General features: G+C 50.3%; 1 protein-coding gene across 1 annotated transcript in view; it reads right to left on the bottom strand.

Annotated features, from left to right (window-relative positions):
- Nucleotides 1-14797, bottom strand: part of DLEC1 (DLEC1 cilia and flagella associated protein) — a 72765-nt gene that overhangs the window by 21427 nt on the left and 36541 nt on the right. Inside the window, exons 11-19 of the mRNA XM_064277489.1 lie at nt 13768-13858; nt 12798-12960; nt 11467-11659; nt 10655-10713; nt 9909-10077; nt 9346-9439; nt 8914-9044; nt 8662-8820; nt 5414-5553 (exon numbers count right to left, since the gene is read on the bottom strand). Coding sequence (XP_064133559.1) covers nt 5414-5553; nt 8662-8820; nt 8914-9044; nt 9346-9439; nt 9909-10077; nt 10655-10713; nt 11467-11659; nt 12798-12960; nt 13768-13858 — 1199 coding nt within the window. The remainder of the gene's footprint in view (nt 1-5413; nt 5554-8661; nt 8821-8913; nt 9045-9345; nt 9440-9908; nt 10078-10654; nt 10714-11466; nt 11660-12797; nt 12961-13767; nt 13859-14797) is intronic.

The raw sequence follows: 14797 nt of genomic DNA, 5'->3' as shown, positions 1-14797 counted from the left end.
TGCCTGCTCTCACCACTCTCATTCCACATAGCACTGGAAGTTCTAGTCCATGCAACAAGGCAGAAAAAAAAAGCAGGGCGGGGGGCGGGGACACTGGATTAAACAAAACCAAACCCACTGCTGTTGAGTTGATTCTGACTCATAGCAACCCTATAGTGTTTCTGGCATTGGATTAGAAAGGAAGAAATAAAACTGTCCCTACTTTGCAGATGGAGGCCTGGTGGTGTAGTGGTTTAAGAGTTACAGCTGCTAAACAAAAGGTCAGCAGTTCAAATCCACCAGCCACTCCTTGGAAACCCTGTGGGGCAGTTCTACTCTGTCCTGTAGGGTCGCTATGAATTGGAATCGACTCTACAGCAATAGGTTTGGGTTTGAAATAAACCTAACTAGGGATGTAAAAAACCCATACAAAGAAAATTACACAACGCTACTGCAAGAAACCAAAGGAGACTTACATAAATGGGAAAACATACCATGCTCATGGATAGGTAGATTTAACATTGTGAAAATGTCAATTCTACCCAAAGCAATCTACAAATACAATGCAATCTCAATCCAAATACCAACAGCATTCCTTAAAGAGATAGAAAACCGAATCATTAACTTTATATGGAAAGGGAAGAGGCCTCGGATAAGTAAAGCACTATTGAAGAAGAAGAATAAAGTAGAAGGACTCACACTACCTGACCTCAGAACCTACTATACAGCTACAGTAGTCAAACAGCCTGGTACTGGTACAACGACAGACACACTGATCAGTGGAACAGAACTGAGAACCCAGATGTAAATCCATCCACCTACAGTCATCTGATCTTTGACAGAGATCTTAAAAAAGACAATCTTTTTAACAAATGGTGCTAGCAAAACTGGATGTCCATCTGCAAAAAAAAATGAAACAGGGCCCATACCTCACACCATACATAAAAACTAATTCAAAATGGATCAAAGTCCTAAATGTAAAACCAAAAACTATAAAGATCATAGAAGAAAAAACAGAGTCAACACTAGAGGCCCTAATATACGGCATTAACAGGATACAAGCCATATCTAACATACACGAACACACGAAGATAAGCTAGATAACTGGGATCTTCTAAAAAATTAAACACTTCTAGTCATCAAAAGACATCACGGAAAGAATAAAATGAGAACCTACAGACTGGGAAGCAATTTTTGGTTATGACAAATCTGACAAAGGTCTAGTCTCTAAAATCTGTAGGAAAATCCAACACCTCTACAACAAAAAGACAATCCAATTAAAAGATGAACAAAGACATCAACAGACACTTCACCAAAGAAGGCATTCAAGTGGCAACAGACGCATGAGGAAATGCTAGAGATCACTAGCCGTTAGAGAAACGCAAATCAAAACCACAACGAGATACCATCTCACCCCGGCATTACCGGCACAAATAAAAAAACAGAAAATAACAAATGTCGGAGACACTTCGGGTAGACTGAAACTCTTATGCATAAAAAGAGAATGCAAAATGGTACAACCATTTTGGAAAATGATATACTGCTTTCTTAGAAAGCTAGAAATAGAAATGCCATATGATCCAGCAATCCCACTCCTAGGAATATATCCTAGAGAAATAAGAGCCATCACACAAATAGACATATGCACACCCATGTTCATTGTGGCATTGTTCACAATAACGAAATGATGGAAACAACCTAGATGCCCAACAGATGAATGGATAAACAAACTATTGTACATACACACAATGGAGTACTATACAACGATAAAGAATAATGATGAATCTGGGAAGCATCTCACAACATGGATGAATCTGGAGGGCATTACGCTGAGTGAAATAAGTTAATCACGAAAGGACAAATATTGTATGAGACTACTACTACAAAAACTCAGGAAAAGGTTTACACACAAAAAGAAACAATCTTTGATGGTTACAAGGGGGTGGAAAAATAGACAATAGGTAAGTGGTAACTTTGGTGTAGGGTAAGACAGTACACCATACTGGGGAAGCCAGCACAACTTGTACAAGGCAAGGTCATGGAAGCTCCACAGACACATCCAAACCCCCTGAGGGACAGAACTGCTGGGCTGAGGGCTATGGGGACCGTGGTCTCAGGGAACATCTAGCTCAACTGGCATAGCATAGGTTATAAAGAAAATGTTCTACATTCTACCTTGGTGAGTAGCATCTGGGGTCTTAAAAGCCTGTGAACGGCCATCTAAGATAAGATACCCCACTTGTCTCACCCCTTCAGGAGGAAGGGAAAATCAAGAAAACTGAAGACACAAGGGAAAGATTACTCCAAAGGACTAACAGACCACAACTACCTTGGCCTCTACCAAACCGAGTCCAGTACAGCTGGATGGTGCCCAGCTACTACCACTGACTGCTCTGACAGGGATCACAATAGAGGGTCCTGGACAGAGCTGAAGAAAAATGTAAAAAAAAAAAAAAACCCTAACTAAAAAAAAGACCAGACTTACTGGCCTGACGGAGACTGAAGAAACCCCAAGACTATGGCCCCTGGACTTCAGTAGTGAAGTCAGTCCTGAGGTTCACCCTTCAGCCAAAGATTGGACAGGCCCATAAAACAAAACGAGACTAAATGGGCACGCTGGCCCAGGGGCAAGGACGAGAAGGCAGGAGGGGACAGGAAAGCTGGTAACGGGGAACCCAAGGTCGGGAAGGGGAGAGCGTGGACATGTCGGGGGGTTGGCAACCACTGTCACAAAACAATATGTGTATTAACTGCTTAATCACAAATTTGCTCCGTAAACCTTCGTATAAAGTACAATAAAAAAAAAGTACAATAAAACATTAAAAAAAAGATTTAAAATGCACATTTAAATGTTGTATAGTGAAATACAGAGTACATGCAAAAATGAGTATAAAACACATACAGAGTTTAAGAAAGACAAAAAGGAGAAACTACCAACACCTTAGGAACCTGCACTGTGTTCCTTCTAGAACACAGTGGGATCCGCTCCTTAAATACGCCGTAGTGTTTTTGTACCCGTTCTCCTGCTGACGAGCACTGTTTCCAGTTCCTCTGCGGTGAGGAACAGTACACTATGACATTCCCACACACACGTCCCCATGTCCTCACGTCCTCACCAACAACCTGACTTAATTACAAGTTAAATTCTTGCTCTTGTGATTTGCTGGTTGTGCATGTTCTCTGATTTAAAAATGTCAGGTGGAGCACTCGGCCTGATTGAAGTGTGTGCACAGAAAGGCACCTACAGAAATGTTCCCCTCAGCAATGCACTGGACACAGTGTGCACACCCATCAACACAGGAGTGGTTCAGTAGATTCTGAGATAGCTGTATTATGAAAGTCAAGGCAACTATTGAAGACAATGAGGCAGACTTGTGCGTTCTGACATGGAAACATCTCCAAGACATACTGTGAAGTATAAAATATAAAAAGATACATAAAAAAGAGAAAGAAAAATATAAAAGAGGGTCCTATTTGTTTGAGAAATATGTATGTGCGCTTACGTGCATAGGAAATGGTGGGGAAAGATCCATACCACCAAACAACGGTTACTTCTCGTGAGGGGTAACATGGGGCAGATGGCGGGTAACGGGTAACATGGGGCAGATGGCGGGTAACGGGTTACGTGGGGCAGATGGCAGCAAGGCAGGGAAAGGAGGAATTCTCTTCCCACCACATATACTTGTAAATTGTTTACAACCAGCATATCCTACTTTTTATAATTTTTAAACAAAATAAAGCATAAATTAAAAAGAAAGAGGAAGGTTGTAATACTGGATATTAACACATTTAATACCAGTGAAGTACTGACCCATGAAAGACAAATTCAGGGCACACTAGGAAAAGCCCAGAAACAGAGCCCATTTAATTTAAGTACTTACTATAAGATAAGAGCGGGGGAAAGACTAGTTATTCAATAGGTGACGCTGCGACAGTAATGACTGAGGGGAAAATTCAGTTGGAGCTCTACCTCAAACCAGAGAGGAAAACGAATTACAAATGGACGGAAGAATTAACTAAAAAACGAAACTTAAAAAAAAATTATAAGAATGGCAATTGGTTTATCTCTAGGTGGGTAAGGTCTTTGAAATGTAAAAGGAAAAGACTGACGGAATTGATCACATAAAAATTTTAAACTTCTTCATAAAAATTTTAAATAAAATTAAAAGGCAAAAGACAAAGTGGGCAAAGTATATGTATCTCACACCACAAATCAATACAGAGAAAAACCCCAAAGAAAAATGAGAAAAGAAATGAACAGACATGTCACAAAAAAATACAAAAAGTTAAAATCATATGAAAACACTAATAATCATCAAAATGTAAATGAAACTATGCTCCACAATTCACCTATTAAATTGACAATGATAGACATAAGCGGGAATATGTAGTTTTGGTTTAGGTTCAGCAAATGGATAAACATACATTACAACTGAAAAGAAGTATAAAATTATGCGACCTTCTGGGGGAAGCAATTTAGCAACGTGTATCAAAAATCTCAACGATACGTATGTCCTTGGACACAGTCTTTTATCCTAGGGAATGTGAAGACAATGTGTAAAAGGTATATAAGAAAGGTGTAAAAGAAAAATGGTTGTATCAGCGTTATTTAGAGTAGCAAAAAACTGAAAACAATCTAAATGTTTTTAGATTATACAGATACAAATCAGGTACATTTTGGTACATATTATGAAATGGTATTTTTATGCAGTAATTCAGGAGCCCTGGTGGTACAAGGGTTAAGCACTCAGCTGTGGGAAAAAGACTTGTTGATACGCTTCCATAAATATTACACCCTAGAAAGCCCTATGGAGCGATTCCACTTTGTCATGTGGGGTCACTCTCAGTGGGAACCAACTAAATGGCACCCAACAACAATAACATAAAATGATGAAAAGTAATGGTGTTAAAAAATATAATACAGTAAAACACGCTATATTACTAAGTGAAAAAACGCAGGTTATCTAGTTATAACATTCCCATATTGTAAAACTAATAAAAACGAATACACGCTGGAAGGGTATACCCCACAATTATCTCTGGGTAATTAATGGCTTATAAGTCTTCATTTCCTTGTCTGGAATTCCCAAATCTTATAGAATAAACATGTATTGACAGCAGTCCCTGGAGAAGGACATCACACTTGGTTAATAGAGGGTCAGCAGAAAAGGGGAAGACCCTCGACGAGAAGGACTGACACAGTGGCTGCAGCAGTAGGCTCAAACATAGCAAGGCTTGTGAGGGCGGCACAGGACTGGGTGGCGTTTCCTTCTACTGCATGTGGGGTTGCTGAGTCAGAACCCACTTGACAGCACCTAACGGCAACAGCAATACCTTTCAATTTAGAAATGTCTAAAGATAAATTTATAATTACACATAAAATACCACGACTATGCAGAAACCTGTTTTAACAGCTCTCCCCTTGCCCCCTTACCTCCAGGCCCCGTTTTCCACCTCTAGCTCCAGGACTGTCTGCAGGCTCTGGCAGAGCAAGGCCTCGAAGGTGACATTCACTGTGCACTCTCCCAGAGGGGGAAGGTAGCCACTCGAGGGCTCAAGGTCGAAGAGAGACTCCTGATCGGAGGTAAACCAGAGGATGGTGGGGAGGGGCACTTGGCATTGCAGAGGAAGTAGGGGCTGGTGGGGGTGGGGTACCCAATTATGGTCACCCCAAGCTGCCCCCAGCTCTTCCAAGAGTCATCTGGGATCCAGAAGGAGGCAAGCCGGCAGAGGATTCCAGCTGAAGGAGTCTCAGGATTAAGAGGACAGTCTCCAAGTTAAAGCAGCAGATGAGCTGGGGGTCTCCATGCACTGAGATAAGGAAGGCAGGTGAGGCTGCCTGGGGAGGGTCGGAAGGGCCGGGTCTGCAGGTGGATGCTGGGCTGGGGGAGTGGGAAGGGCTGGGCTGGCAGGTGAGGCTGCCTGGGGGAGTGGGGAGGGCTGGGCTGGAAGATGGAGGCTGGGCGGGGGAGTGAGGGCAAGCCTGTGTGCCATGCTGGGGAGGTGGTGGCCCTCTGAGGGGTCTGCCCAGCTGAGCAGGCACAGGTCAGGACTCTGACACCTTCAACTCTCTCCTTTGCACCCACTGGTCTTCTCCTCACTCTTACCAGCCCAGCCCTCATCACAAGGTTGGACTCATTCTTCCCATGCAGGTCCAGCCCGCTCCCCATCACCAGGCACACAGACAAGGCAAAAGAGTAAGGGCAACTGAGCATCGGTACCTGGGGAAGGCTCTCTACACTCCCATCTTCCCGTCCCCGACTGAGAGAAGGGGCACTCATCTGGCTGAGTGGCCCCAGGGTGGCCACAGTGGTATGTGGTATTGCTGGACACTGGAAGGTCACACCCAGGAGGGACATTTTCTCCCTCTTCAGTCTCTCCCTTCCATGAGACCCAGTGAGCACAAGGGCTGTACTTGTCCACCACATTGTCCTTTACCACGTGGCTGGCACGTGGGCCTGCCCTGCTCTCTCCCAAACCACTCCCCACCCCGGCTGCCTTGGGCCCTATGTATGCTCTCTTCTGCTTCTAAGGTCTCACCTCCCTGGCACTGGTAGGAGGGATGGGCTGGCCCTCACTGGAGGCTGCTGAGGCCTAACTCTCACAGAAAAGAGGGCCCCACGTGCTCCAGCCTGGCTCACTACAACTCAGGCACTGGAGTTTGGGGCCTCAGCTCAGCTGGAAGGAAAGAGTCACTTTTCTTTCTCTTGTTTTTGCTGCTCATGCGTGGCTGTGATCCAGGGTGGGGTTTCAGCAGCTCTGGGTCTCCTGACCTAGAGCAGCTAACTACCCCTAAATCCCAACATAATTTTTTGAGAGCTCAAAAGAACAGGGTATGGAGACAGGACTCCTACCAGCCTCAATTATGACAGAATCTTAAAATACTGTAAGATTGACAATTATTTCAATGATAACAGTTCATGGTCACAATGGGAGAAAAACACTGACTGGGGATTAGAAAACCAGGATCTGATCAGACGCCGCCATTAGCTCTGTGGCTCTGGGGAAGCCTGTGTCCCTCTGGGTTTTTCCTGTCTCTCCTCTGTCAAATGAGGTCCCTGAGCTTCCACCTGTGCTCTGGGAAACCCCAGGGGTCCCTCAGAAGTGAGGGATGGGGTGTGGGGAGAGGCAGGATGGGGCAGGGACTGCCTAGCAGGAAGTCCCTTGATGGCCAGAGCAGGCAGACTTTAACCCACACACTGGGCTCTTCTGTAAATTTCATTTGATGAAAGGATCCCTGCCTAAAACGATGTGAACACTAAAGACACTGATGTCGCCCCAGCCTTCTGCGGTTCATGGATCTAAGCTGGGAATCCCATGAGCCCTGGGGGTGGAAATCACCAACTGTAACACAGGACACTTGGCAATGGCGTCGGTGATTGGATAAAAATGGTCAAATGGTCCTAACTTCTAAGTTCCAGAGTGCTGCGCGTGCACGTGCGAGAGAGAGGGAGACAGACAGACAGACAGACAGACAGGCTGACTGACAGAGACAGAGAGAGGACAGGGAGAGAGGAGACAGACTGACAGAGACAGAGACAGGACAGGGAGAGAGTAGAGAGAGAGAGAGAGAAAGAGAAGGGAAGGGGGGGCGAGAGATAGGGAGAGGACAGGGAGAGATGAGAGAGAGGGAGATAGAGAAACCAGAGAGAGAGAGATAGAAAGAGAGAGGAGTGAGAGAGGCAAGGCGGTCGCACAAGGAGCAGTGGCTTCTGACTGAAGCAGGGAAGCCCTGAGGAAAGGAAAAGCGTGAGGCCAAATATGATGCCCGTGTGGCTGCAGGCGTCTTTTCTTGGCTTCTGAGTGAGGAAGGGGAAGTGTGCAAGTGGGCAGCAGGACAGGGGGCCTTGGCAGGAAGCAGTGAGCAGTAGGTGCTTTCTCTGTGCCAGACCGCCCAGGATCTCACAAGTGCGGCGACAGCCTAGGGCAGCTGCCAGTGAGCTCCAGCCATCCAGGGGGCAGAGTGGGGGCAGCACACTGGTGACTCACGCCTAACTGTCCTAACTGTCGGCAGCTAGGGGTCAGCTGGGTGCCTTGGGTGTTGACATTGTGCTTGAATGGGATGCCACCCCAGATGAGGACAATGCTCAGGCACTTTGAGTTTATCCTAAAGCAGCAGCAGAAGCAGCTCAGAGGAAGGAGGAGGAGGAGGAGGAGGAGGAGGAGAAGCTATTTCAGTTATTTGGAGGAAGCTGTCTTGACTTTTCCTTTCTGAGCCTTTCGGTTTCTCCCACAAGCCTTGTCCGGGCACCACCTGGTGGCAGGTACTCAAACTGCAGCCACCATCCCTGAGAAGGTCAGTACTCTTGGGGTGAGCCTGGCAGACATGCCTCTCTCCCAGGCAGGGGACACAGCCTTGGTAACAGCAGCCTTGGAAGCTTCCTACCCAGGGCAGCTGCCTGTTTTCTTCCTAGCTCAGGCTGCTTGGGCAGACGGACAAACCCATGTCCTACGCATGCATCAAACGGTGGAGAAAAGAACAGGAAAAACAAGTGTGGGGTGAAGTGTGGACAGGTCTCCAACTGCCCCAGGGGTGGGTAGGACCAGGGACGTGGCCAGGCAAAAATCACCAGGCCGGCTTTTCCTCTCTCTGCCTCAAGGCCCCGAATGCACCAGCCCAGGTTTCACAGGCTCAAGGGGGCGGGGATGGGGCGCTGGGACCAGCAGTGCCGACCAACTCACACTCTTGCGCCTTTCTTCCAGGCAGACCTTGCTCTCCTTCATGTGCCACGTGGCCGGGAGCCGGCTGATGTTCCGGATCTCGATGGAGTGTGTGACCCTCTGGCCCAAGCGAAGCAAGCCAAGCTGAAGGGCTGAGACATCCATGACAAGCACAGGCCCCTGGGACACACACAGGGTCTGTCACTGGGCCACCAGAGAGTGGGCTCTGGGCCCATCTCTGCCAGTGTTCTAGGTCCAGCCCCACCCGAGCACCTTAAAGGCCGCCTCAATGTGTAGCACCACCGGTGAGGGCGAGTCTTTGATTTCACACAGCAGGTCCTGGCTTGTGGCACCAGGGACACCCCCAGTAAAGTTCAGCTCAAAATCCCCGACCTCGTTGGGCTCTGGGAGCGAGGGGAGACGTGAGAGGTGGAGAAAGGAATCAGGTGCTGTGTCCTTCGGGGGCCAGGCCCAGATGTCCCAACTCAACTGGCTTTCTGTCCACTACACGTTGTGCGCCTCAGCTGGAGGGTCACAGGAAACCTGGAGCTCTGCACAGGTCTGTTTAACCCCGAAGCTGGAGCAGGGTGACCAGTAAGCATGGTACAAGTACGCATAGGCTCACTGGGTACTCTTGCCCCTGCTCCAAAGCCTCCTTTCTCAGCCAGACCCACGTGGGCCTCACTCCTCCCGCATCCTGCGCACCTATGACCCCAGCACAGGGTTCCACTTCAATGATGTGGCAGTCGCTGATTTTCTCCCACTCGTATCTGATGGGCGACCTGCTGTTATTCCACATCTGAAAGACACACCGCCATCGGCGGCCTTGGCTCAGCCTTCCACGTCAGCTCTGCCCGCTGAGGGACCGGGGGACTGCAGGTCTCCGAGGGTCCACTCCGCCCCTCCCAGCTCACTTCTGGCTGCTGGCAGCCACTGACCCCCCAACCCCGCAGCACTCTCACTCCACACTGCAGGGCTTGTGGGCAGAGCTCTGCTCCGGAAGCCACATCCCACCAAAGACCCGGGAGCACAGGCTTGGGCTCCACAGCCCCATCTCTGGGGGGATCCCGGGAAGCTGATGAAATCAGACAGACATGCCTGGCCCAGGCATTAGGTACAAACCAAGCTGGGTTCAGGGGCCTGGGGAACGGCCTCAGGCCCCTTGCAGCGGCTGCTGCTGTCTGCCCTCCCGCTGTCTCCTTCCTGCACTGGTACCCGAGGTTGGCGCCGCCTTGGTCAGCCCAGGCTGAGGAGAGACAACGGCCTACCTTGAAGTCCTTCTTCACGTTCATGCCGATATAGTTCTCCCCTGGGATGAGGAGCGCATACGGCTCTAAGAGGACCTGGAAAGGTTCCACAGAGCCTTTCACCTCGATTTCCAGGGCGATCACATCATTGGCCAAGTACGGGGCATCCTCCAGGCTCTGAATTTCTGAACTGAACACAAGCCCACCGTTAGTCAGGAGCCAGCTCAGCCTGGGGGCACAGCCCCGCACATTCCTTGACTCTGTTCCAATCTCTAGTCTTCTTGTGACAAGAAAACGCTTTCCTACCCACAGGTGCCTAAATCAGAGGCTCTGGCCAGCACCCCGAACAACGGTTCAACCCAAGGCTCAGGACGGGGGCACGCCCCTGCTGCCTCGGGGGACCCCACTGCAGTGCCCCAGCCTGGGGTCTCTAAGCCAGGTTCACAGGGACCCACCCTAATGGTTTACTTAGGGACGAGCTGGTGGAGACACCCCCCACAGGGCAATACTGTCCCTCGCCAGTCACTACCACCTCAGGGCCACCAGCCTGGCTGCTGGAGGGTAGCCCAGCTCCAAGGTCCCTAGGTGGCCTACAGCTCTTGCCGCGAGTCCGGGAGCTCCCTCCTGCAGCTAAGCCCACTCACCACGGCACGCTGGCTGGCAGTCAGGCTGCTTACACACCCCACTCCGGTACCTTCCCCAGAGGCATCCCCTGGGGAGGCAGGCCCAGCGGCCCATCTCTCACCCGGAAGCTGGTTCCCGCTCACCTCGTGGGCTCAGGGACTTGCTCTAGCACCATCTGGAGCACGCTGTGAAAGCCCCTCAGCTGCAAGACAAATAGCCTCCTTGAGATGCAGCGCATCCCAGCCAGGTAGGAGCCACGGCAGGGATCCCTCCCCCGCTGGCCTGGCCACCAGAACGGCCTTCAGGAAGACGGTGCTGCTTCCCACCCAGCTTCCCACCCTGCGGAGAGAGGGGTGGCCGCCCGGATCAGAGGCTGGGAGCTGCCAGTCTCAAGACTGGTGTACCTACCTCAGCTGGATCTGGGGGACAGGAAGGGAAGGCCCTCCGGACCTCGCCACTGCCCACTTGGTGGGGCCCTCAGTGCGTCTGCCGCACCACACCATCCCAAAACAATGAAGTAGCTGGTGATGGGTCTGACAGGCAGCCCTGCTCATCCTAGTCCCAAATCCACTAACAGGGCCCCCAGGCCTCGCTCACACTCAGCTCTCCTTCCCTCTTGCCTGTCACACACAGGGCCTCCACGCTGGGGAAACCTGCAGCTCTCTCTCTCTAAGGGCCACTGTGTCTCTGATAGAAGCAGAAATACGGAAGACACCAGAGCTGAGGGGACAAGGCCAGGTCTCTGCAGACAGGGTGTGTCTGTGATTAGGACCTGCAGTTAGCTGCTGCTTTCTGCATACCAGGGACAGCCTCCAGCTCCCCCCACCTCAGTTAAGTGCCGGCCTCTGTGGGACAGCTTCAGTGGGACGGCCCCAACTTCATTAAAGAACACAGACGGTGGGGCAAAGCATCATGACCCATTCACATGTGGCTACCAAGATGGTCTCAACTTAACCTCCTGAGGAGAAAAGCTCAGTATGAACTCATGGTCCATGTGGGGGTTGAGAACCCCCTTCGCAGGCATGATGGAGAAGGCTGTCTCCCTGTCAGGGTGGCACTTGATGCTGTCCAGGTTGTAGACTTCTCCTGGCATCAGAGGCTGCAGGTTGGGCTTCATGATCCGCCAGTGGAAGGCCAGCTCCACGTGCCTGTGGGGGAACCCTGACAGTGAGCATGGGCCCTACGCCATGCCCCAATCTGACCAGGTCCTCCCATCCCATGTCTGGCCTGGCCCTGCTCCTAGAAGGAGCAAGAAAGGGCCCAGAAACAAGAAGTGACCGGGTCAGTCTTTGTGCCCTTCCCATGGAGGAACCTGGGGTAACAGGGTAAGGGATAGCAGGCGGGTCAGGGAGTCTAAGCTGGAGACCACGTAAGAGAGTCCTTTGCCCTCTGCCCAGAGCAGCTGGAGGCTAGAGCCATAGTGACTCAGGGGAAAGAGTAAACCAGGGAGACCACTAACCTTGGCGGGTGGGGTGTCTAGGCACCTCTCCAGATGTCAGGAAAAGCTTCTGCAGTGTCTCCTTTCACTTGGGAATTTCAAAGACTGGCCACATCAACCCCCACCTTTGCCCTCCGCCTCTCCAGCTACTGCCTCCCAGGGAAGCCCTGCCTAGAAATCTATGTGCCAACTGGGTGCCAAGAGGAACAATGACAACTCCATCATCGTGGGGAGGGACGGGACTCTAGGCACATTGCTGATGGGCAGCTGTAGGGAGAACCAGGTCATGCCAGGAGACAGAACCTGTGTAACGCCTGGGGCCACCAGGCCAGCTCTGGCTCAGTGGCTCCCTGAGGTACGTCCTGGTGTAAGGATCATGCTCAGAGGATGCTCAGGAAGTAAGGGCAGTGGGAAATGAACCCATAGGCCATAGTCTGTCTGAGCCCTGGGATTTGGATGGGCAGGCACGACCTCTCTGGAAAACTGTTCCTGGCTACAGATGGCCCAGGATGACCCAGATCAGCACTGTCCAACCTGCCACAATGGAAATGGTATGTATCTGTGTTGTCCAGTTGCAGCTGCTGGCCACAGGAGGCCACTGAGAGCTCGAAATGTGCTTAGTGCCACTGAGGAACTGAATGTTTAACTGCATTTAATTTTAACTGATTTAAATTTAAACAGCACATATGGCTGGTGGCTACCATGTTGGACAGTGAGAACCTGGGTTCTTCTATTCGGTAACTCAACTCCTCCCTCGCCCTTGGAAAGAACCCCCTCCTCACTGGGAACCCTGGGCCAGGTGAGGAAGGAGAAGGGCATGGCGGGGGTGTCGTACAGGAGCCACTCACGTAGTATTTCTGACTATCAGCTGCTTCTTAGCCGTAGACTGAAGGTTTTCAGGCTCAAAGCGTATGAAGTGCTGGGCTGTTAAGTCTGTGAGCTCTCCAGGCTCTGGTTGGCTTTTTTCACCAGAAACATAGATCAGATCCAAAGCAACCAGCTGCCCGATTCCTGACAAAGTTGGATAGTGAAGTTCAGAGAGCTGAGGGCTGAAATAAGACTCTGTGGCCAAAGGCTGCCACGGGCCCCATGCCACCATCCACGTGATGCTGGCCTCGGCCTGCGTGGAGGCCCACAATGACTCCCACCCAGCCCTCTCCCACCATGATCCCCGGGAGTACACATGAGAGGGGCTTGGGGCCACCAGCATTACCCTCCACAGGTTCACAACCCACAGATTCACATCCGCACGCCTGTCTAGACCAAAAGGAGGTGACTTGAAGAATCTAGCACACAGCAGACGCTCAATTAATGTCTGCTGAATGAAACTAGATGGGTGGGTGGGTGAAAAGCTGGCTGGCTGGATGAATGGATTGGTGGATGGGTGGAAGGAAGGAAGGCGGGCCCATAGGCATCTTAGAGAAATCCAGCAGGATGCTCCTTCTAACCCTACAGAAAGCTAGAGGTACCTCTGGTTGTTTGTGTGTAAGTCATTGGCAATTCCCTAAAAAAGATCAAGAGGAGTTTCAAAGCAAAGCACTGAAAGATCATACCCAGGTTTCCATCTGTTTCTCAGTAAAAGTCTCCTTGGGACAGTCCTGGAGGACACACGGGTTTGGGGGTCTCTGAGGTTTGACCAGAGTGAGGGGCTTAAAGCTAGACCCCAAGGCCTGAGGCTATGGCACCCCTTAGTGTGCCCGACACAGAGTACAGCTACGCTGCTGCCAATGCCAGTGCCGTAGCTTCTGGAGCAAAGACGGGAGGCAGGAAGCAGGGTATCCACTGCAGCCCTGCCCCTGGAAATACAAGTAAGCCCACCTACGGTCACCAGCTCCTTTATCTGGCAGTTGTCACACACGATGATGAAGGTCTGCTTTGCTTCTCCTAGGCTCATTGGGAGGAACAAGACCTGGTGGAGAGAAGTGCTGACCTGTTACCTCCCACCAGCAGGCTTCCACCTCCACCTCCACACACCCTTTTCTCAGACACACACCCCCTTGCTCCCCACTCTGTGCTCCCTCTCACCCCCACACTCCCTTCCGTACATCTAAGGCCATGGGGTCTTGGCCTAGGCTCCACTGCAGAGTTATGTGGGGAGCACGCTGAAAGGATATGAAGAGAAAGTTTACAGAAAAGGAAATAAAAACAGCCCTTACACAAATGACAGCATGTTCAGCTTCATTCATAATAAAAGAAATGCAAATAGAAACCATGCAGAAGAACATTTTTTCACTTACATTGGCAAAGAGCACAAAGTTAGCTGTCATATGCAATGATATGATGTCTTGGATTTTCTTCAAAATAATCTAGAGGGTCCAGGTGGGGACGGTTTGGGGGCAATGGAGGGGTGAAGATGCAGTAAGATTGGCCAAGAGTTGATAATTGTTAGAGCTGGTGATGGGTACATGGGGGATCATTACACCATTCTCACTACTTCTGTATACGTTTAAAATGCCCATAACGAGTACCTCTCAAAGACAGCAGCGTAAATAGACCATTGTTCCAACCTTCCCCCACAAATACAACAAGAAATACAACAGGGAGACAGCACTTGGCTTTGAGAGACTCTGAATCAGGGAGCAGAGGAAAGCAGCGAGAAACTGCAGACAGGCAAGAACCAATGAATCAACAAGTCAAATATGGTAGGAGAACCGCTTCTCCCACAGTCCCTGCTCCCTCCCTCCACCAACCATGTGGGCTCCTGGGGAAGTGGCCCCCCCCAAAAAAGGCCTGTTTCCCTAACTACTACACCCCCTGCCCATACAAAGAGACAGGACCCCAAGCTTCTGCTGTAAAATCAACAAGGCAGACCTTCCAGGGGTCCGTTTGGAGCATGCCAGCACTCCCC

Source organism: Loxodonta africana, chromosome 27, assembly GCF_030014295.1.
Source record: "Loxodonta africana isolate mLoxAfr1 chromosome 27, mLoxAfr1.hap2, whole genome shotgun sequence".
Taxonomy (NCBI): Eukaryota; Metazoa; Chordata; class Mammalia; order Proboscidea; family Elephantidae; genus Loxodonta; species Loxodonta africana.
This window is presented reverse-complemented; position numbering and strand designations above follow the sequence as displayed.